Here is a 23,622-nt window from a genome sequence, read left to right as displayed (position 1 = left end):
TCATTATCCCATGTGTTAAATCCTTGACTAAATAAGACAAAAATGGAGAAAGCCAACAGGGTGAAAGCCTTCTTCCTTCAGTTTTCTGGTCTGCTGAGATGCAGTGAAGAGCTGCTTGCAGTCCCAGCACCATGAAGCTGCCTGGCACCATGAGTTTGCTGCCAGGGTGGATGGTATCTTCTCATACTGTGAGCCAAAATAAACTCTTCCTCTCCTAAGTAGCTTCTCCTCAGGCATGAGTCACAGTGAGGAGAGAACCAACTAGCAGACGCAGTACACAGTACAGGCGATCCCTGCAATGTGTACCTTCACTAGCAAAGCACAGTAACGAACTGAGTCAGTAATCACCAGTAGAGGGAAGGGTGCACAGCATCCTTCGTGCCAACGCAGTCAGCACTAGCAAATGGCACAAGGAACTGGAAAGGCAGGAAAAGCTACGGAGACCAATGCATTTAGGCCCCGAAGACCCATGGCATTATAAATAATAACAGCTTTGTTCTCTTATTTTTTTCCCATGGTGGCCAGCAATAGCACATTCAAAAATAAAGGGCAAGAACAGGTATAGTTACTGGACCCAAATAGAGACTCACAGTGCACAGACAGTGTAAAAAAAATCTTTGCTGTATTTATTACAAAAAAATGAATATTACAAAAATGAATACCATCCACCCTGGCAGCAATGTCATGGTGGCAGACAGCTTCATGGTGCTGGGGGATAGAGGCAGCTACTCACTGCATCTCAGCAGAGCAGAAAAAGAAGAGGAGGAGGAGGAGGAGAGGAAGGAGGAAGAGGAGGGACGAGGAAGAGGAGGAAAAATAAGAAGAATAAAAAGGAGAAGGAGGAGGAGGAGGAAGAAGAGAAGGAAGAGGAAGAATAAGAATAAGAAGGAGGAGGAAGAAGAGGAGGAGGAGGAAGAGGAAGAATAAGAAGGAAGAGAAGGAGGAGGAAGAGGAGGAGGAACAGGAGGAGAAGGACTGGCACTTTTTTTTCCTATTCTTCCTGTTCCCCATACATTCTGTAATACAATTTAAAATCAAAACACCTGTACAGCAAGGCCGGCAAAGATTTATCTGGGACCTCACACAAGCCAGAGATAATCCTATTGAGATACACACAAGCACACATATACATAATTTCCTGTGCATCCCTCAGCAGTGAAGTACTAAAAAACAAAGAAAATAGCCTTTTATCTACACCCCTCCCAGCCCGGCCATCCACACTGTCCATTCAACCATAGCTGAACTGTGCCCTTCCCGCAAACCCTCTACTGATTCTTGAAGGCCCTATTCCCATGCTTTCTTGAGCCATGAACCCCTACTGCTCCTCTCCAGGGAAACAGTCCTTAGATTAGTCATAGCCTAAATGCTGTTTGCTAATTCAGCTTCAAAGTAAGAACCTTCTCAACAGACAGTGAGAAGAGAAACATTAGGAATGTGTTTTTACTTGGGTTCCTATTCCACATGTCTGTGCATGGTGCATAATAGATGTTCAATAAATGTGAGAGGAACTGGGAAATTTAATGTTAGGGAAAGAATGAATATTGTCGGGCAGTCTCTTGGGACACAAAACTGGGAGGGATGCAGGATACAGGAAAATCCAAAGGAAGAGGAACAACTCCTCCCTTGGGAGGAACTGTAAGATAAGAACTTAGATGGATGGAAATGAGATGGGCCTAGGTGAAGACAAGTGTTTGAACCTTTCCAAGTCCTTATCCAAATATCACCCGCCCTTTATGTCGTTACAAAATTTCCTATTGACGACAACCCCAGCCCAGTTCATTATCTTTATATTTATTTGGATTTCCTACCTTTTGGAATGTTTATTTGTATACAGATCATATTTCCTTTTCTAGTCCAAACCCCAGAAGAACATTGACAATTTTGGTTGTTCCACGTCACACAGGACACATGCTAACCACTCACTCACTGTGGGTTTACTGGAAATGAACAGGAGATGAGGAGGCTACTGGGCGGGCAAGTTCGACACAGGAAAAGCATCGGTCGTGAGGAGCGAGATCCCCAGACCTGTAATTACACACTTCAAGAAGCCAAGCCGGAACGCCAGGCGAAGAGCGACGGAGAGAGTCGCTGAGGATCTGACGTCATTACCTCGCGACCGTCCTCTCCGATACCTGATTCAATCTTGAGGCTGGACTTTGGCAAAAACCTCCCCAGCCGCTCTCCGCGAGGCCCAGCCTAGAGCCACACCCATCCCTCGCATCCTGCTTTCCTTTCTCGCAACCCCTTCTCCGACCTCATAACCACCACGGGACAGGCACACTCGCGGGCGCCCTACTCAGAAGGGCGGGTCCTAAGACCGGAAGCAGGAAGTGGGTTGTGAGGACGTGTTCCGAGAAAGCCGCAGGCCGGCTAGGCCGGCGTCATGGAGCCACTATACCAACAAACGAACAAGTGAGGGCTGCGTCGGGGAGAGGGCTGGGCTCGGCCCGGGTTGCGGCCCCTGGGGATCGGGGCCCTGGGGGTTGCCATTGTGGAGGCCGAGCGTTTCCGTTTAGGCTGCTCCACACCTCTTAGGCCCTAGCGGGATGCTCTCTTATCCGCGAGGGATTCAGCCTAGGCGCGAAGGCTTGAGCCGGGTAGCTCCTGCCGTAAGCCGTGACTGCCTATTGGGAAGGAAAAGTAGCACTCCTAGGTTATAGTACTTTGTCCAGCACCTGCCAGCTCAGTCCTCCGGGTTGGTAGAACTTAGAGAACAGAGAAACTGTTGATGAGGCTTGTGTCCATGAATTCACTGCTTAGTGGGAGTGTCAGGGGTCGTACGATTAAAGTGTGTACTTGATTGGATATTAAAGAACATATTTTTGTGATACAAAGACGTTCAGGTAAATAGTGACTATTATTATTAGTCATATCTGATTACAAGTTAGCTTTAAGGGAATTGAAATTGAGTCTTAGCTTCTCGTAACTAAATTAAGTTTCCTTGATGGTTCCTTTTTTTTTCATATTGTCCTGTGTTGGGTACTTGCTGTGTCGTGTAGCTGGTATGAGGGGCCATACCTATGCTAGCTTAAGAACTTTCTATTGATCTTATGACAGCACTGAAAAAAATCTTATTCCTTGGGCCTGAAAAATAATCGTCCAACCTTCCCAATGGCTCATAACAAAAAGAATGGAAATAAGATGGTGGTTATTCTCTTTTTACTTTGTCATCAAAGTGTTTGGTTTGAGTGGGGGAAAATAAACTACATTGTAATGACAATTTGCATATTATATAAAAAGTGTAGGAAGAGATTTTAAAGAACTACCCCATGAGCCATATGGAAAAGGAATGAAGCAGAAAACTGCCTTCATTTGCTAAGAACAGAACCTTTACATAGCAAGGCACCTGGACCTAGTAGTGCACTGAGTTAATCTGTTAGTTGCTGAATTGACGAAACAGAGTCAGGACATGCTCATCTCACTAGGACTTTGAACCCAATCTGTGACTATCTCTCACTGTGAAGGAACATTGACATTAAATCAGTTATTTAAAGTCATATAACTGAAAAAATCCTGAGCACTGAATGAATGAAAAAACGAAAAACACATCTTACACTAGCAATAGCCTACTAGGATGAGCTTTAAAGAGAAGCTAATAGGCTTCCATTTTGGGGATACTCGTGTTCGTAAAGATACATTTGTCCCTTGTGTTGTCTAGCCTGCCATCCTGGATCTCATCTCTAGATAGTTTGGGTTAAGTAGGCCTCAGATACAAACAGCTCTATAGTGAGCAAGCTTTTCTGGTGGTTTTAATCAGTAGTTAGTTTTAAGAGCTATGATCTCAAGATCAGTTTGTCAGCTTGCCTTATGAGGTAAAGACTAGCTACAGAGGTAGAGTGGAAGACGTAAAAATGCAAGTGTGTGTGTGTGTGTGTGTGTGTACACACATGTGTGCTTATGAGCATGTATGTGTATATCCAAGACAGGATTTTATTACATAGCTAAGGTTAGCGTGGCTTAGACTGGCCTTGAACTTACAGTCCACCTGCTTCTCTGTCCCATGTTTTACTATGACAGGCGAGCACCACTGTAGCCACTCCTTCCCTCCTTCCTTTCTCCCTTCCCTTCCCCTTCCTTCCTTCCTTCCTTCCTTCCTTCCTTCCTTCCTTCCTTCCTTCCTTCATCACCCATCCATCCATTTGTTTGTTTGAGATATAGTCTCACTATGTAGCCCCAGCTGACCTGGAACTCATCGAGATCCACCTGCCTCCGTCTCTTGAGTTGTTGGAATTAAAGATATATACCACCACTCTCGTTACTTTAAAAGCAACAGCGGTTTAACTTGTTGCTGTCTAGGTTACATAGCATCTTCATATCGCACACACTGGGTTCTGTAATCTCTCAAATAATTGTTACCATAGCAGCTCAGTTGGAGAGTTGAGACAAGGAGGCACCAAGGAGTGAAATGACTTGCTAAGTGTCTGTCAGCTTTTTGTGTTGATCTCCATTTGCACCTGAGATCCTTTAACTCTCAAACCCTGTTTCTTGTTGATAGTGGACAGAGGTCATGAGCTGCAGACTGACTGTGGTGGAGGTGGGTGGGTAGGTTTATGACTTTTTTTTTCACTTGGGTGTTGTCCAGGCTGTTCTCAAATTCAAGATCCCCCTGCAGGGATTATAGACAGGGCCCCACTGGGCCCAACAGACTCACTGACTTCTTTAAAGAGCAGTTTCATGTAATATTCTTGCTACAACATATGGAAAGCTTTAAAAACAACAGCAGTGTCTCTTGCTTAACATGTACTAGCTCTCTGCTTAGCTGTATTATCAACCAAACTCATGATGGACCCCATGCTAGACAAGTCTGAGACTTCTTTTTCTCTCATTGTCTGCACCACCGAGTTGTATTTGGGGATCACCTATCACTTGGCTGTGTAGATGGTGTCTGGATCCTAGTTGAATGGAAGCAGATTCTCCAAGTGTTAGATTACAGCTTCCTCCATGCCTTTCACGATTGCCCTGTTGTTTGCTGTTATTTCCTAGAATGGAATGTAGAGACTGGACTTCCTTTATTGATTATGTATTTTCTAATTCATTTACAGCCAAATAAGACTTACAAATAGAAATCAAATGGAGAAAGCCAGCAGTGTTTTTTAGTAATTTCTTAAGGTTATTCTTTTTACCTTAGGGTATTACTGTTGTCTCTCTTGTCCTTGAGAGTTTCAGACTTGAAAAGGACTGACAGGAGTATCCGTTGCAACTCTCTTTGCTCATTAAAACCTTTGTAAGGTCCAGACAGTCCTTGGACCTGGTGTTGTGCATGTAGGGAGCCCTCCTTTACCTCTCCCTCCTCCCCCTCTCCCCCTCATCCCCCTCTTCTTCCTCCTCCTTCTTTTTCTTCTTCTTCAAAGACAGCTCTTAATTGTATGATTTGTAATTTGTTTCCTTGTAAAGCTGAAATGTGGAGTCTTGGAACTTGTGCCTTTTGCTTTGGGGACTCCCTTAAGCAAAAGTAGGAGGCAAATCCTTTTCTATGTTCTTATATCTATTTCAGATATTTGAAGAGCATCCTGTGGTGTCTTGTTTAACCTGTCACAAATATCAGCCTGTACTGTCTTCAGGCTCCATTTATCATAGATACCATGGAAGAAACCAACACTTTTAAAAACCAGCCAAGCTTTACAGTTATAATCCTCATTGTGTCCTTTCCCACTGTAGATGACCTGAGGTTCACTTCCCGCTTTCCCATGGACTATTGTGATTATGTAGTCTATTTGTTTGTTGAATGTGTGGATGAATGAATAACTTAAGTAATGAGTTTCATTACTTAACCATTATATTACCATCTGGAAAAAACCTATTATTAGTTATTTTATTTATGAAATATTGCAAACATATAATGAGTAATTTCACCCAATATTAGGATTCATATTAATATATATGCTTCAGATTTTTGATTTATAAACAAGCTGAATCAAAAGCACCTACGTCTGTTTTCATCCCTAGAGCTAGTCATCCTCCTTGTCAGTGATTTTCAATATATGCTACTTGTTTTGTGTGGTTTTTAATTTACCCAAATCAGATACTTAATGTACTAGGTTTCTCTTTTTCTGTTTAATATCTTTTCTTAAAAACTTAATGTCCATAGTTACATGACTAGATCAAGCTTTTATTAACATTTTAATGTAGTGTGTGTGTATGTGTGTGTGTGTGTGTGTGTGTAGGTGAGCCAGATCAGATCTGTTGTGAAGATCAGAGGACAACTTGTAGGAATTGATTAGTTTCTTCCACTATAAGTTCTGGTGTTCAAACTCAGGTTGTCAGGCTTGGCAGTATGCCCTGTCACCCACTGAGCTATCCTGCTGACCCTACTAGCTTTTATTTAATGTAGTGAATTACTGAATTCTTTCTTGATGAACACTTCAGTAATTATTAACATAGTATTATTTGTATATATCTCTCACTGAATAGATCCATGGTCCTTTATTTGAAACACTTAAATACAAGGAACTTTGAAGAATTTTTTTTTAGATATTTCAGAAAAAATTGTGTTGCAAGAGCATGGTGATATCTGCCTTTAATCCAGCACTCGGGAGGCAGAGGCAGGTGGGTCGCTCTGAGTCTGAAGTCAGCCTGGTCTATAGAGAGAGTTCTAAGACAGTCAGAGCTACATAATAGAGAGACCTTGTCTGAATATATGTATGTATGTATGTATGTATGTATGTATGTATTTTTTGCATGTATCTTTTGTCATGTAACATTTTTAACATAAGGGCAACATTCAACACATGAAAGGGGCAATAAAATGTCAGACTTTGTGGAATAAACAAAGACCATATCTTTAAGTCTGATCAATTTCCACCACATAATTGGTCTGCTACACACTTACAAGTCTTTAATCATAGATATGTAGCTTGGGTTATAGACCTGTACAGAAATGCTTTGGTGAATGTCTATTGCAAGTCTTTGATAGTAACCAGAATCTCTGTAAGACTTACTGCTAAAAGTGTGATGCTGGGTCATAGTGTGTGTAGTGATGTTACCAGAATTGTCAGAAAGCTCTTGAAGTATTTCACCAATGTATAATCCTGCCAGGCAGGTCTGAGACTGTCATGTGTGGTTTCCCTACTTGTGTCTATATCCCAGGTTCCTGAAGGGAGAATGTGATCTCATTGATTTTAACATGTGGTTTTCTGAGTTACCATTAATGTTGATCAGTTTTTATGTATTTATTTACTCTGCGTTTCCTTTAATGTCATTTATCCTTTGGCTATTTCTAAATTTGCTATGTTAAACTTTTCCTCTTGGTTTGCAGGTGTCTTTACATATATATTCTGGACATCAATCCGAATATCTGCTATAGATGTATTTGTTTGTTTGTTGTTTTGTATATTGTAGTCACATTCACTTGTCCTTTTCTTTGGGGTTTGACCACAGGTGAGGTTCTTTAACTCAACATTATTTATGCATACTCTTTAAAGTTGTCTTATTATTTTTATATGATTTTTAATTGAAATAGAATTACATCATTTTTCCCCTTTGCTTACCTCCCTCCAGCTCTGCCTAGCTACTTCCCCTTGAACCTCTCTCATGCTGACCCACTTTCAAAGTGATGCTCTTTTTTTTGGGTTATTATTGCTAAATACCAACATATGTATGTGTATGTACAAATATCTGTAAATACAACCTGCCGAGTCTGTTTTTGTTGTGTGTGTTTATGTGGTTTCAAGGCTGACCACTCTGCACTGAGCAATCAGTAAGATTCATCCCTGGGAGAATCTAACTCTCTCTCTTCTACCAGTCATTAGTTGCTTGGAGTTCTTTGTCTAGAGGTGGGACCCTGCACAGATTTCTCGCTTCCACGTTAACAGGTCCATTGATAGAGCCATTGTTCCGGTCTTGTTTATACAACCATTTTTAGGAGAGATTGTTTCCCAGCCAACTTCCTGGTGTTCGGCTCCTCTAATCTTTCTGTTTGCTACCTGTTCCTCGATGTTCCCTGAGCCATAGATGCAGGGGCTAGAAGTAGATGTATCCATGGTTTTTTGTGGTGCTTTCCATTTGCTGTAAAGGGAGACTTCTTTGATAGGGGTGATAGCTACACTTATCCAGGAAAGATAGCTTGCACACAAAGAGCCTGTTTCATTTTTCAGAAAACTCATAGGTTTTATTTTTTATGTTTAGTTTTGAACCTTCTTGAATATTTTTTGTTGGGTGGATTCCATGAAGTGTCTTCTCTGTTCAAATGGTAAATTAAACTGTCAGAATGTATTTAATTCTTTTCCATTTGACTTATGTCTCCAAGTCCCCAAGTATGTGGCTGCTCCTGGGCCCTGGTCTTTGCTCCTGGGTTCAGGGTAAGGTTGTCCTTGCATTGCCGTCACACTGTTATAACTATGCGGCTTTGTAGTTGGCGCTGAGGCTTAAACCTAGGTCCTGGCTCATGTGAAGTGATGGCTCTGTCACTGAGCTACAGCCCCAGCTTTTCACTCCTAACTCAGCCTCCCTCGTAGCTGGGATGATAGGCCTGTATCATCAGGCCTAGATTGTAGTAAGCCTTAATAGTGGGTATGAGACTCAGCTTCATACACTTACTTGTTCAGAATTGTGTTGGTTATGGTTTTTGTTGTTGTTTTAGCTGCTTCTATTTATTTTTTTATTTTATTGTTCCTTTTCTTGTAGATAATGAAATCATCTTTATGATCTGATTTAAGCTACCATTGCAAATTCACCACATTGTCTATTTCCTACTTCTGCTAATAAGAATTCTAATCTTCCTACCCATCAACCCACCAGTCCACTGCTCTTGTCCTCATCCTGGTGTTCCGTATATCAGAAACCTCTATCTGTATCCTTGCATCAGCCTGTGTGCCTCCACTGCCCCCAGCCTTGCCTTGCCCCACCCTTTCCAAAGCACCCTGCATTTCGCTTTCTGAAGCAGCTGACAGGTCTCTAGTTGTGATTTCTGGTTGCTTCTCAGGATCACAAGTCTTGCCTTGGAGCATTCAGGAAGTCTTAGACATGTGGATTGGCGCTCTGGTCACTTACAGGAAAGCTATGGAAAAGGCTAGAGATGCACTGATACCATATTGAGGCACCTGGCTGGCCCTGGCAAAATTTGAGGTCATGGTATATAATGTTCACAGTAGAGAAGATTGTTGAGCTTTCCTTTAAGGGCTGGAGATGAGGCCTCCTTCACACAGGCCCTATGTAGAAAGCCTTGTATAAGCACAGGAGGCCATTGGGGCCAACGTAGACAACATTCCAAGGGCTGACAAGTGGTGGGGAACCACTAGGAAGGGTTTGGAAGGTGACTTTGGCCTGGAAAGTCTCCAGAGAGTGCTCTGGGCCTAATGCCTGGGACATGCCAAATGAGATGGCAGTCCTCCTCCTGTTGTCAGGGAAAGGTGTTTACAAAACAGGAGATAGCTATCTCTCAGGGCCATGTTCCTAAGGGGTCCTTCCACTGCCTGGTCCCCTCTGCTCTTTCTCTCCCTGACTGTCTTCCAAGCAGTCCATTTTGCTTTCACCCCATGCGAAATGCCTTGCGTACCTTCTGCAGATCATTGTCTTCCAACCTTTCTTCACTAAACCTCGTTCTACCTTCTTAAAAGTGATGCTCAGACCTGCATTCAGATCCTGTATGACAGCATGCATAACTGTAATCCTGGCACTGTGTGGGCCAAGGCAGGAGCTTCACAGGTTCAGGGCAAGCCTGGGCTATGTAAATGAGATCTTGTTTGAAAACCAAGCAAACACAACTCCTTCCACCCACAAAACTCTAGTTTACACTTTCTTAGCCCCAGCCTTTCCATCTCGTTGGCTGCAAGTACACAACTCCTCCCTCAATTTTCTGTTTGTTTCTGCTTGTGTGTGTTGGGTTTCTTGTAAATCTTCTCAAGGATTTTTCATGTCTATCTGGCCTGTCAGTTCCTAATTACATTGTTTCTCAGGGGCAAGGATTCTGTCTCCCTTGCCCTTTCACTCTCCGCAGGCAGACCAGTGCTCAGCACATCGGGTCGCAGAACAGAGTGGGCTGGGTACTGGTTGAGGTTTATCGCCTGCTGTGTGGCCTTGAGCAACTTACTTGACCTTTCTGGATTTCAGTTTTTATTTATAAAATGAGAGCAGTGATAGTGCTTTTCCTCTTGGGGTTATTGACTTAGCAGTGTCTCAGATACAGTAAGCACTCACCAAATGCTAGCAGGATTATTACTAGCATTAGGATATTCAAAAGGATGCCAAAATGGGTGGCCTAAAGTGCCACGTACAAATTTTACAGTTGAGTAGCACTGTCAACTTAAATCAGTTGTAAGATGGCATTAGAAAAAGTTGTCTTTCCTGACTGAAGTGCTAGTGATTATTCCTGTCTCACTCATTTCCTTTCTCTTCCTTTGATAGGCAGGTCCACGAGATCCAGTCTCACATGGGACGCCTGGAGAGGGCAGACAAGCAGTCTGTGCACTGTGAGTAATTAACCAGGGAGAGCAGAGTCCTTTCTCTGATGACACGAGGCTAATGGGCTGGGTTTCCTGACTGCATTCTGCCTTCGGGGGCTTTAATGACTCAGCTTGGAATGAGTTGTTGTTAGAATGGACAGAAAAACCCTATGGCCAATAGATTTCCCCGATTGTGCCCTTTGGAGTCCCACCAGTTTTATCCCCCATTACCCTTCCACTCAACCTGACATGGCCCTATGGGAATGGAAGTTCTCTCTCCATCTGTCTTAATCTAATTACCTAGTCTGAAAATTCAGACATGTTGACCTGGAACTGGCCATCTCTTCTGAGCTGAGAACTCTGGCTTCTTAGTGGGATTATTCAGACAACTAGCAATATTAATTAGTTTAGTTCCCACACCACAGTTTCTTTTGTGAAGCATGTGGGTTGTGGTTCAAAGATTTTTGGTTTTGTTCCAAGCAGAGGCCCCTTACTGAGCTAGCCTTATAGACCTCCCTCAGAAGCTCTTGTCACCTCCCTGCCCAGCTCTGGCCAGGCCTCTTTCTGTTTCCTCTTTTTTCCATGGCTCCCCAGCCTGGCTCTTCCCTTAGCTCTGCACCCTACAGTGCTCTAATCTAAACTGTCGGTGTTTGCTGCAGGTGTGAAGGCCTAAGAAGAGGGTGGTACTGGGGCTGTCATTTCTTGTGGGGGAGGCAGCCGCCTGGGTGCGTACTCTGTGCACTTTAGTTTCTGCCCATTGGCCTTTGTTTGCCTTCCCAGCAATCTCACTGTTGCCTGATTAGAAATGGAAAGAGGTCATTTTGACAGCTTTATCAAAAGGGATAAGGAAAATGACTATCATATTTTCTACCTCTGTGGGTTCTTTCCTGGGTCTTTCCGATTGATATGTGGTCTATTTTGAGGGCAATAACACATCTCAGCCTACCCATTCTTTCAGAAAGCCTCTGGGTATTTCCATACTAATCTTCTCTTTCCTTTATGCCTTTTTTTTTTCCTTTCAGCTTCATTACTATAAGGAGTTCAGTTGGCAACCTTTTTCCTAGGGGTTTATAATCCATATCTGAGACCAATCTCAAATAGACCTATCTTAGAAAATGTAGCTTAATAGAATTATATGGGCAGCCTTTAAATATTCATTTTATTTTCTAATGGTGGGGCGTTTATGTCTACAAACATGCCTTCTACTTTAAAAACAGGGCAGCTAACCGCTGTGCATGCCTCTGTGTGTCTGTCTGGATGTAAGGATGTCTGGATATAAGGGTACACGTGCTTTGAGACACAGTATACCTTGACTTGATCATCTTTGTGCACATTGTGCTCCTTTTGGAATACATATGCTTTAGTTTGTGTTATAGAGATATGTTTATCACTTTTACTTTGTTGTTGTTGGGTTTTTGTTTTGTTTGTTGAGACAGGGTTTTTCTGAGTCTGTAGCCCTGGCTGTCCTGGAACTTGCTCTGTAGACCAGGCTGGCCTTGAACTCATAGAGATCTACCTGCCTCAGCCTCCCGAGTGCTGGGATTAAAGGCCTGCGCCACCATGGCCATGCATGATCTATCACTCTTAATTTAAGTTCATTATCTTTTTTCTAGCAGTCATTCTTTTCTCCCCCCCCCCCCCCTCTCTCGTGTAGTAGTAGAAAACGAAATCCAAGCAAGCATAGACCAGATATTCAGCCATCTGGAGCGCCTGGAGATTTTGTCAAGCAAGGAGCCCCCGAATAAAAGGCAGAATGCCAAACTGTGAGTGTTGACCCTGACATAGCTTGGATACTGCAGACCCGTAAGGCAGACCTTGCTCCCATTGGAAGCTATGGAGTGGTCTGACAATCTGGGTACATACTAAAGAAATGAAGTCTTTGCGAAGATAAAGTTTCCCAAAAATACACAGTTGTATGTAAGCAATAGACCCTCCAAATTAAAAAGTATGTGGACCCGTGATCATGCGGGTGTGTGTGTGTGTGTGTGTGTGTGTGTGATAATCCATTGTCTCTTTGAGGTAGTTTTGAAAATAGGCATTTTCTGAGCAGACCCCTGGTCACTGAGAGCTCAGTCCTGCGGGGAGTTTGGCCCTGCTGGTTGGTTCCCACTGGCGTCTGTCGGGCTGAGATGCACTTGTGCCCCAATCGCTTCAATCAGTCTGCTTATCATGAAGGGCTGTGATACTTCACCGTGAAATTCAAAGGAAAACTACCCTCACCACCACTCCAACCCCTACTCCCAAAAGTTTCATGAAACTTCATGGCTGCGCTACCTTAGAGCTGCCCTTGGGCTTCTTCCAGGAGTACAGTATAACCCTCGGAAGGTCAAGAAGGGGTCATCAAGCCTGCTTCCTGTCACCTGTTCCCTGAAAAGTCAGAGTCCAGCAGACATTTAAGTAAAGTTTCTGGAATTGTGTGTGATTGTACCCACCATAACCACAGTCTGCTGCTTGACTCAACATCTTTGTTTAGGTGCGGGTGGGCCCTGTGGGGAGAAGTGAGTATAAAGCCGCCTGCCCTAGGATTTAATCTCCGTCTCCATTAACTCCAGCCGTGTCGACCAGCTAAAGTATGATGTCCAGCACTTGCAGACTGCCCTCAGGAACTTTCAGCACCGGCGCCAAGCCAAGGAACAGCAGGAGAGACAGCGAGACGAGCTTCTGTCTCGCACCTTCACCACTAACGTAAGCCAGACACTGGGGGTTGGCAGGCGCCTGACAGGTCAGACTGAGTGCAGTTGGTAACAGGCGTCACCTCTTAGCGGGGTGCCTGAGGCTGACTCTGGAGGAGACCAAGTGGAAATGCCGGGACTTTGTGCATTGCCACTAAGACCATGCCTGGGTAGGGGATTTCTCTCCAAACACAAAAGCCTGAGGAGGAAGCAGTTAAACTGAAACAGTGGGCAGAGACGAAAATTACCTGGTTTGACTAGTCCACTGCAGAGGTGGAAGTTCACATGGTCCAGATGCTTTTGTGATCAGATAGAGACAGGTGATTAGAATTTAACCCATCTGGAGAGACGACAGCATCAGAGAACTGCCTCCAGGCACTTGCCGCTGTGCTGTGTGTGTGTATGTGTGTGTGTGTGTGTGTGTGTGTGTGTGTGTGTGTGTGTCCAGCCTCAGATCTGCCCCTGGTTTGAATGGCAATGTGGAGGAATTTGTTAACAGATGTTTAGTGTTAGATGGATTGCCTGACCTACGTCTTTTGGAATAGCCTGTTGGTTTGCATGTTTGGTCTCTTAGAAGCCCTGCCCTGTCCTCTGGCCTCAGTAGGCTCATTCTCTGCAAGTGCAACCTACTGGCCTTTTTCAGGGACTTATGTAGTGTGTTCTACCAAACGAGGTGGGTTTGAGCTTCATATTTTGTCACTTTCTAAACCTGCCAGTAGAATCCCTGGCTTAACACCTGTGTAAAGCCACACTGTGGAGAGCAGCACTGCGGGCCAGCCTGGTGATTTTCACCGCACACAGACTTGGAGTGCTCTCCTTCCTGCTGTTTGACTGGCACAACCTCCTGCCAGGCAGTGCCCCTCCACCACGGAAGCCCAGATTCCCATTGGCAGATGGTTAAACCATTGCTTCATGCCCTGCTGCAGTGCGTTTCTCCCAGTACTTCAGGTTGCGGCTTCACAGGTTTGTTTTTCTTGAGCAGGTGGGCAGACAGACTGTGGTGATCAGCAACTCACCAATGCAGTGCTGTAAACTACTGAGAAAGATGGAATATGACATGATATGTCACACTCAGGCATTTTTAGGCTAGACATGACCTCTCAGGATGACTTTGTTGATAGCCAGCTTGGTGTGTCACCAGGCTGCCCCTAAGCATTGACTCACCAAAGGAAACCTCTTTGAGTCACCTCACCCATTCTAACGAGAGCAGACTGGCACCCTTCCCTTTTCAGATGGGAAGGCGAGGCAGGTTTCTATGTAGAGTCACTCAGTAAGTGCTTGTCAGAGAAGGGGAGTCATCAGTTCTCTTACACACTAGCGTTATCACCATTTGAGAAGGTTACTAAACATGGCTCTTTCCTTTGAGGAGCTTCCGTGTTAGCAGGAAGATTCAAAATGTCCACCTAAGGCTGGTTCTGAACTTGAGCAGCAGAACAAATGGTTAATCCCCTGCCAGTGGGAACTGGGGCTTCCATGGTGGAGGGGCACTGCCTGGCAGGAGGCTGTACCGATCAGATAGCAGCAAGGCAGGACAGTCACTGCTGGTGACGACTTGGTCCTCTCCCCAGCCCAGTCTGTGTGTGGTGAGAGCCACCAGGCTCGCTCGCAGTGCTGCTGTCCACAGTGTAGTTGAAAATGAGAGTTGGCTGTGCACGCAGCCCTGCCCTGGGATCCTACCTATGTGGACAAGTTATTCCATCTCTGTGGGCTTCATCTTCTTCATCTGCAGAATGAGGAGAGCAGGAGTAGCTCCCAGCAAGCTGAGTGAGTTCAGAGAAATGCGCCTGTGAAGTAAAAGGGCTTGGTCAGTACTGATAGGGCATCTTCAGTCAGAAAGTCCAGAATCCAAAGGAGTGCTCAGTAGGTAAATCCATTCCTGAGTCTGCAAAGTCCTGAGATCTGAGGCTCTTAGTTCCCAAGCATTTCAGAGAGCCGGTGCTCAGCCTGTAGACCTCTTTCTTTTCCACTGCCCTTTCTTTCTTTAGCAGCCTTCTCTTGCCTCCTGCCCAGAACTGTGTTCCCATCCCGAACACCCTTTAGCCTTCAGTAGAAAGCACTGCCCCTTTGATCTGTAGTCTCAGTCTCATCGGAGGGATAAGCCAGCTATAGATAAAATAGCTAACGAACCACAGTAAACATGTACAAGCACACGAGCACGGACCCCTGTAAAGGAACATTTGCAAAGCTATCTATGGGAGGAGCCAGAAAAATCCTTTAGGAAAAATGAGTGAAGTCTGGACGGAATGGCCAGGCTTTCCTCAGTGGGGAAATGTGACATGAACAAATCAGCACGACAGCAGAACTCATTTGGAGAGCATGAGTCTGATACCTCTTCTGCTGCTGTGTGAGCAGACCCCGCCCCTTTACACACTCCTTTGCTTTCCCTTTTCTTCCCTGTTGGCCTCTCTGAGTCTTGCATTCATCCCTCTAGCTCTTCTGGCTTGACCTTGGCCAAAAAGGCAGAGTAGTAAGATTTGGCCAGACCCCAGGAGCTGACTGGCAAGCCAAGCTAATCAAGTGCCTGCGTTTCCTTCACAGGACTCTGACACCACCATTCCCATGGACGAATCACTGCAGTTTAACTCCTCCCTCCAGAACATTCACCACGGCATGGATGACCTCATTGGAGGCGGGCACAGTATTCTGGAGGGACTGAGGGCCCAGAGACTGACCTTAAAGGTGGGGCCCCTGCTGGAGAATAGAGAGAAGGCCTCTTATTTTGTCTTTGTTGTATAGTTTAGCTTGGTGTTTGTATTGTTCCTGTGTCCCCAGCTCCCAAGTGACAGTAAGCCCAAGCCCTTGAACTTGCAAGTTTGCCAGTGCTTGTAACGAACACAGTGGCGTTCTTAATAACTAGGGCTTTGCCCTTCTACTGACTGCATGAAATTGAGGTTGCCATGAAGGGGACTGATGACAGACTGAGAAATGCTTCTTTAGGTTTGCTCTTTTAAGAACAAAGACATGGCAGTCTTCTAAGGTGCTTTTCTTTGGGATTTTGGCTGTGGAGTACACAGGGAGGTCCCCAAGCTTCTCTTCTCATAGCCACAGATATTCTAAGAAGTCTGCCTTGTTTGTACTGCTATGACCCTGACCCCTAGGAGTGGTTTACAGAAACATTACATAGATTGCTGTCAGTCATGGGGTTTCAGCCTCAGTCTTTTCTTATATCAGCCCTGATGGCTCTGGGGGTGTGGGCTGTCTTTGTTATCAGGGTGTGATCCTCTAGAATAAAGCACTGCCAGCCACTGGGCTGTGAGAAACAGTCACTTGGAAGTGTTACCATTATCTTAGTTTTTATTGGAGCACATAGAGTCGTCTGCTCTGTAGAACTCCAGTGTGTTTCTGAGCAGCTCCTACCATCTTTACCAGGGATCGGCACATACAGGCCTTTGATGTTCACCTCTGCCGACAGTCATAGTATTTCCAATGGCTCAGGCTCAGGAGGGAGCTCCTCCTTCAGAATAGCCACTGAAAGTCTACACAGAGTCTACAGCTGGCTGCCTGCAGTTGTTTTTTTGTTTTTGGTTTTTGGTTGTTGTTTGTTTGTTTGTTTGTAGAGAACTGCCCTTTTCTGCTCTCAGGGACAGTCAAGACTTATAAAAGGCATCCATATGGCACAACTGCAGAGCTAGTATGAAGCCCAGTGTCACCGAGGAATCCATGTGCTGTTGGCAGAGGTGTCTTGCCAGGAAGCTTGTTCACATGGTGGAGCTTGACCCCTGTGATTTCTGATTCACTCTTCTCTGCATCCTCCTTCTGCCTGGCATGCCTCTTGATCTCTCCCTGCCTGGGCCAGGAAATGTTCTTCCTAAACCATTTGAGAGGAACAGGCACATGAAAGAACTGGTACAATTACTTTGATTTTAAGGTTGGAAATAGGTACTTTTTGAAATTAGCGGTCACTTTCAGGTAGTTTGGAAGGCATGACCACAGAGTAGTCTGTACTGTCATCCTAAGACAGGGGAAGGTGTGACCACAGAGTAGTCTGTACTATCATCCTAAGACAGGCTCTTTTGCACAGGTCTCCTTTCCTCATTGTCGTGAAACTTTTTCTAGTTTCCTCTGGCAGCAGACAGATTTGACTTGAGACATCCATTTTATTTTTATTTTCAATATAGAGAACCAAATGTAAGGCTTTATACATGCTAACCTGTCACTGTACCAGTGGACCACATCCCCAGCCCAATATTCCTTTCTTTGGTTTTTGAGACAGTGACTCATTATGTAGTGTTTGCTAGTCTGGAACTGGCTATATAGAGCAGACTGGTCTTAAACTCACAGGGATTTGCCTGCCTCGGCATCCTAGGCATTGAGATTAAACGTATGCACCACCATTCCTGGTTCAGAATCCTTCTTGGTGCGGCTGGTTGGTCTGTTGATCCTTGTCTGAGTAGACTGTGGGCTCTGAATTCCTGTCCACCTTACTTCGCGTCTCCTTCACCTGCATCTACTCTCAGTCGGTTATTAATGGGTGTTCCTTTTAGTAAATGAACGTGAGGCTGACGGTTAGACCATCTGTCTAAGCACACTGGGTGCCATGTGTCTTGACCTTGTACTTAGTTTTGTTACTTCATAAGAAACTGAATATACACTTAAAAATTAGGAAGCAATGAGAAAGAGTAGGCCCTTTGATTTAGATTGTGATGCATGGTAGTGTTTATATGTTTATAGAAGAAGCCTTTTCTGTTCTTTTGCCTTTCTTTCTCCCTCCCTCCCTCCCTCTCTTTCTTTCTTTTTCTTTTTTTGAGGCAGGATCTCTCTATGTATCCCTGGGTAACCTTGGAACTCAAGGAGAGATCTGCCTGCTTCTACCTCCCAATGTCTAGGGTTAAATGTATGTACCACCCCCAGCCTTTGCCATATTTCTGTCTTTGCTTCCTTTTCCACTTCAAACTCCCTTGTGAATACCCACTTTAACTCACTCAGTAGAAGCCCTAAAGAGTCCCTCTACAAAGTGACAGGTCATTATCAAGGATTGCTGGAACTAGCGAGCTGAGAAAGTTTTTCACATAGCATTTAAGAATACGTAAGATATTTCTGAAGTGTTCACAGGAGAATGGTTGAGCATGAACCCAGTTGGTGCTGTTTGTGTGTTTGGGTAATGTTTGTGTGTCACCCATTGCAAAGATTTTCAGGAAACTGGTAGTCATGGAGCATTTCAGGTAATTGGGCCTGTGACAGCAGCACTGCTCCCAGCCGGATCATGACTGGGCACTAGCACAGCTCATAAGGCAAGGGTGCTACCAAAAAAGACTCTGCCACGTTTGATTATGTACTGTGTGTAAATGAAAGCAGCCTGAGACATTATTACAAAGCTAACATGGAGCTGCTTGGGAGCTGTGATCCCCAGAACTGCTCAACGTTGAAGGTCTCTGTTGTGGCAATTCCTGCTTGGAGCAGGTATGCCAGCAGGGCCTCAGCTGTATGTAAGCCTTTCTGGAGAAGACCTACTAACACTAGCCGCTGCTGCTTACCACTGTCCAGCACTCACCTGTCAGTCTTGTGCCCAAGAGCGATAGTGATCCTTGGTCCCAGGATCAGCTGCTTTCCAGTTCAGCTTAAAAATAATGGTGTGTAAGGCAGATCTCTCAGATTAGAGCTACTGTTCTGGGGATCCAGGTTTGATCCCCACTACCCACATCATGGCTAACCATCTGTAACTCCAGTTCCAGGGTATCCAATGCCTCTTCTGACCTGCAGGCTCCTGCATCCATGCAGTGCACACATGTACATACATATGTACATACACACGCACGCATGCGCAGACACACACACACACACATATACATACTGAACTTCATATGATGGTATTTACACCATTGTGTGTGGCTTCTTCCTCTGTTTTAAATGTTCATTCATGTTATGACTTGTTTGGTTACATATGCTAATTAGGTCCTTTTTATTACCAAGACATGTATCTATATCATAATGTGTGAGTGCATGCACAGGTGTCCTCCATCCCTCTCTGACACTGCCCATCACTGAATCTGGGGCTAGTCTGGTGGCCAGCAAGCCCAGCAGTCTTCCTGTCTCAGTACCGTACAGCAGTGAGGCTGCAGGCATAACTACGCCTGGTGTTTTACATGGGTTCTGGGGATGCGGACTCAGGTCCTTATAAGCCTGTACAGCAAGAGTACCTACCCACTGAGACATCTAGCCCCAAGTTTTGTATGCACTGTGAATCAAGGTTCACTTTTTTACTGATACGTGAACTGTACTTATGTACATGTATGATGCATGTATATGTTATGTAGCCAGTTCCTGCACCATTTGTATAAAAGGCTTCTTACTCTTTGACCATACGTGGCCAACTTGGCCATGGCAGAATGAATCTATTTCTGGTGACTACTGCTTTTGTTGTCTCTGGGCATGACCAAGAAGACAGTGTCTGTTAGTAAAACCCTGGCTTGCGGTGACCTTTAACCCCCCTTGGCAGTGAGGCTGACCTCTGTTGGTTTGCTTTCTCTTCTTACCGCTCCAGGGCACTCAGAAGAAGATCCTCGACATTGCCAACATGCTCGGCTTGTCCAACACAGTGATGAGGCTGATTGAGAAGCGGGCCTTCCAGGACAAGTACTTCATGATTGGTGGCATGCTGCTCACTTGTGCAGTTATGTTCTTTGTGGTACAGTACCTGACATGAGCCGCTGTACCCAGCACTGGACAGCCTTCCCATTGTGTGCGCATGTGCAAGCAAGAAGTGGGCTGGGAGGCCCTTTTGAGATGTATGCCTTAACTGTGAAGACACCTCTCCCCCAGGACTAATTGTGGCTTAGTATCAAACCTGCTTTGTTTCCTGTGACATCTGGGGAGTAGGACCTAGGGTCACCAAGGTGTGTGGTGTTTAGGAAGTGGCTCAAGATCCTGTTCTCTGGCTTTCACTAGGGGGAGGGATGGCTGGGTTTTGTGGTTTGTCCACACAGCTAATGCTCTCCCTGGAAAGTGTGCATTGTGAGGCTTGCACACAGGACTGTCCACACTGTTCACTCCTGGTCATCACCAGCTTTTGTGGCTCCTGATGGGTGGGCTGGAGCACAATTGAGAAGATGAGGAGAGAGGTCTTTCCCTGTGCTGTCAGGGATAGATCAGTTCTCACATCCTTGCTTCTAGCCACTGCCCAGCCCCAGCCCCTAAGAAAACATGACATAGGTGACTAATTGCTAACACCGGCACCCTTTCCTGGAAGCAGCTCCTCCAGGGAAGCAGTGCTGCTGCTGATAATGTAAGCGTTTCCATGCCACAGTTGCTGGGTGTTTGTCCTTCCTGAAGTGCGGCTAGCAGTGTTCCCAGGGAGTGTTCAGTCTGGACACTGAAGCCCTGAGTCACCAGTGTTTTCCAGTTAATGCAGCAGTGGCTCTTACAGTTCGGCTCAGACAGTAGCTTGGCACCTCCACCCAAGCTTTGATGGGTGGGCCTTTGCCACTTTGAAAGTAGCCACGAGCAAAGGGTGACTTGTCAGTTACAGATTCATCTAGTTCTGCCAACTCAAATTCTTTGACTGTCTCTCCCTTGAAATATATTAGCAATATATCAATCAGCTAAGCCTCCATTTTTCCAAGCCCTCATAGGCCTCCCTGGGGATGCCCCTGGTAAGTGTGTTTTTGTGACTGTTTCAGGGACCAGGTCATTTTTACTTTTCCCAGCTGTGATCAAGGCTGTGTCAGTACCTGGTGTATTGCAGAACTTGTTTGAAAGTTAATGTATGTTGAGCACATTTATTTTGATTAATCTCTGCAAGTACTAGAGCGATCTAGTGAGTTTATTTGTTCATCAGTCACAAGCCCTGCCCACCCAAGCAGTTCTGAGTTTAGTAGCCTCCTAGTAGGAAAACAGATGCCAGAATTCCTAAGAACTGGAAACTGGTCAGTAGTAATCCTTCCTTTGATTGCCGTACCTACTTCCTGTGCTTGCTTAAGTGTCCTGCTGTCTCCCTCTTCACAGTGTTGCATCTCACCCCTCCTATTGAGTAGCAGTTGGTCTCTGGGGTACATCTGTGGCATCCTTCTGGGGAGGTTTGTCAACTGTATACACTTTAAACCTGAGTTTCCTGGGTACTAGCTTCAGTTCTGGTCAGATGCAATGTCTGTTGCTCCTTCCCTTTAGGCTAAATGTGCCATAGCTGGCCAGAAAGGAGGACTGTGACCCCTCTAGGAAGAGCTGATAGTCTGCAGAGTGGGAACAGTGGTCTGCACATCTCCAGACCTACATCTCACTTTGGGGAGGCAGGTGGGCGTGGGCTCTTGGCTGGCCATAGAGTGTATACTCCACAGACCTGATTCCTGTGCCCCCCGGCACCTGAAGTTCCCACTGGACAGCATGCTTTGGAAGATGTACAAGCTGTAACTGAGCCATTTGGACTCAAACTGTGGGCAGCAAAGGCCCCAGCCCCTGCCCTGCATTGACCGCTGGGCAGTGTTCTGTAGCACATTATAGTGTCCGCCTTTGTAGCAATCCTTGGCTTTAGTGACTTGATATCCCACCTTCACAGTGAGGTCTCCCTTGGAATGCAGTTGTGGTAAGGTGGTCAGCATCACTGCCTGGGGCAGGGAACGGAAGCAGAGGATCTGGACTCCAAGGGGCATTGAACTCGCTGCCCAGGCTGCCCTCCCTCGAATTCAGTGCCTTGTGAGATCACTCTGACCTGATTGGGTGAACTGTCCTTTCCAGCAGAGGGAAGGGCCCCTGGCCTGAATGGGATGCCCTCTAGTGGAGGAGGCCTGCGTTCTTATCGGAGCTTGTCAGAAGCTGCAGCCTACCAGATGTGTACACCTTTGTGCAGTAGTTTAAGTGACAGGGTTTGACAGGTGCCAGAAGGAATCTAAAACTAAGTAAATAGATATATACTCCATGTATGGCCACGTGAAGGAATGCTAAATCCTAGGACCAAGTAAATAGTAGGTTTTACAGGTTTCATTTCAGGCTCTTTCTCAAAAGCCAGCTTGCCCTGTTGAATTTAATAGCTTTGATTATATTTTCACCCCTTGTTTTCAGAACATGTCAGCTGAATAAAGTTGAGGTTTATGTAGAAAATGTTAAAGGAGCACTTGGCATCCTTTGTCATGACTACCCCTTTGTTCCTAGGTTAGAAGCATTCATATGCGCTGTTTCCGAGCCATAGGCTGGGTAGCTAGCTGTCTCAGAAGCAGCTGGAGAATGTGAAAGTATAGGCTTTGGGACATCCCAGACACGATTCAGAACAGTTCTTAAGGTTCCCAGGTAATCTGCCATGTGTTTGTTGAAGGCGCTACCTCCTAGATAGCTGTTTTCTTAAAGACATTAGCACTGGGAAGAATCTGGAACCCGTTCTGCATATATGTGCAAGGAGCAAGACCAGGCAAGTTTCCAATGAAGTCTTAGTGTACCTTACCTCATTCCAGAAGAGTTGAGGACTTAGAAACAACTAGGGGCTGGGGCTGTCACTCAGTGACAGTGCTAGCCTGGCATTCATACCGCAGTGTTCCATTAGCAGTGCAGGTCCTATAACGAAAACAAGAATGTAGGGCCGGGGTTGAGGGCTCAGCAGTTAGAGCACTGGCTGCTCTCCCAAGGGGCCTGGGTTTGGTTCCCAGCACTACAGCCATACTAACTACATACTACAATTCCATAAGATTCGGTGCCCTCTTCTGAATTACGAAGGTCCAAGGTACACATACGGGTTGTGCACAGAAATCCAGGCAAAACACCATATACAGAAATGGAAATAGATAAGACTGAAATACAAAACTAGGACTACAAACATGAAGGAAGAGGCATGTCATATCAGGAAAACTCGAACACAGGTCACAAGCCCTGTGGACACAACTCCAGGAGTCTCTCATGTAACTCACAACAGCAGAGGAGCGTGTGACTGACTGAACAGGGTGGGTGTCACCTGTCCTCAGGCCAAGACCAGACCCTTTGTACTGCCAGCTTCCCCATAGCCTCTTGTGTAGGAGAGATGGTCTTCCCAACCCTGAGTTAGATACTGTGATAGGCCTGCTGTGCAGACAGTGGGCTAAGTCATAATGGCTTTCCAGAGAAGCCAGCTCTTTATGTGGCTGTAGTCCCAGCTCTACCAACCTGCCTCTTCAATCCCTGAAGATGCTCTGACAGAACAGGCAACAAGGCAGCCAGCTAGCATCTAATGAATGTCTCCAGGTGCTAGGTGGTACCATACCCACACTTTGCCACTAGAGGGTGACATATCTCCAGCTATGGCTGGTCCTCTCAGAGGCCCTTGATGCTAGCTAGTTCCCTTTGGGGGCAAGTTTCTTGGCAGTGCAGTGGCTCTGGACTGCTTTAGAACTCTAGAGAAGCCTGGCAAAAGATGACCAAGGAGACCCCAGCAGTTTTCAGGACTCCAGCCCTCCCCTCAGCACTTCTGCATGCTACAAACAGGCATGGAGACCATTTCTAAGAGTCACTCCTCTGCTTTCACCTCACATTGCACACAAGAGGAAGAGGAAACAGGATGGGAAGAGGTTTGAGGATCGGGCAGGGCCTTGCCCCCTCCAGTGCAGCAGAACACGCATTGCAACACCCCCCCATCTCATCCACGTGTTCTAGTGACCCGGTCTGCACTGCTCCATGCT

The 23,622-nt window shown here is 45.6% G+C and overlaps 1 protein-coding gene across 2 annotated transcripts; it reads left to right on the top strand.

Moving 5' to 3' along the window:
- Window positions 1-2,301: 2,301 nt before the first annotated feature.
- On the top strand, window positions 2,302-22,088 carry Gosr2 (golgi SNAP receptor complex member 2). 2 transcript variants are annotated; one of them, XM_028780527.1, is made up of 6 exons: window positions 2,302-2,412; window positions 10,342-10,406; window positions 12,034-12,142; window positions 12,932-13,064; window positions 15,590-15,730; window positions 19,533-22,088. In XM_028780527.1, exons 1-6 carry the CDS (start codon window positions 2,384-2,386, stop codon window positions 19,692-19,694), a joined length of 639 nt encoding a protein of 212 aa, XP_028636360.1. In that variant the 5' UTR covers window positions 2,302-2,383; the 3' UTR covers window positions 19,695-22,088. The 2 variants fall into 2 exon arrangements, with proteins under 2 accessions (XP_028636360.1, XP_028636361.1); XM_028780528.1 differs by lacking the exon at window positions 15,590-15,730.
- The last annotated feature ends 1,534 nt before the right edge of the window (window positions 22,089-23,622 follow it).

Source organism: Grammomys surdaster, unplaced genomic scaffold, assembly GCF_004785775.1.
Source record: "Grammomys surdaster isolate TR1022 unplaced genomic scaffold, NIH_TR_1.0 371, whole genome shotgun sequence".
Lineage (NCBI taxonomy): Eukaryota > Metazoa > Chordata > Mammalia > Rodentia > Muridae > Grammomys > Grammomys surdaster.
The sequence above is the reverse complement of the archived record's forward strand: the minus strand, read 5'-3'. Positions and strand labels throughout refer to the sequence as shown.

Coding starts and splice junctions, on each gene's coding strand:
- Gosr2 (XM_028780527.1), top strand. CDS start 2,384: ATGGAGCCACTATACCAACAAACGAACAA. Junction 10,407..12,033: donor AGACAAGCAGTCTGTGCACT/GTGAGTAATTAA, acceptor TCTCTCGTGTAG/TAGTAGAAAACGAAATCCAA. Junction 13,065..15,589: donor CTCGCACCTTCACCACTAAC/GTAAGCCAGACA, acceptor TTTCCTTCACAG/GACTCTGACACCACCATTCC.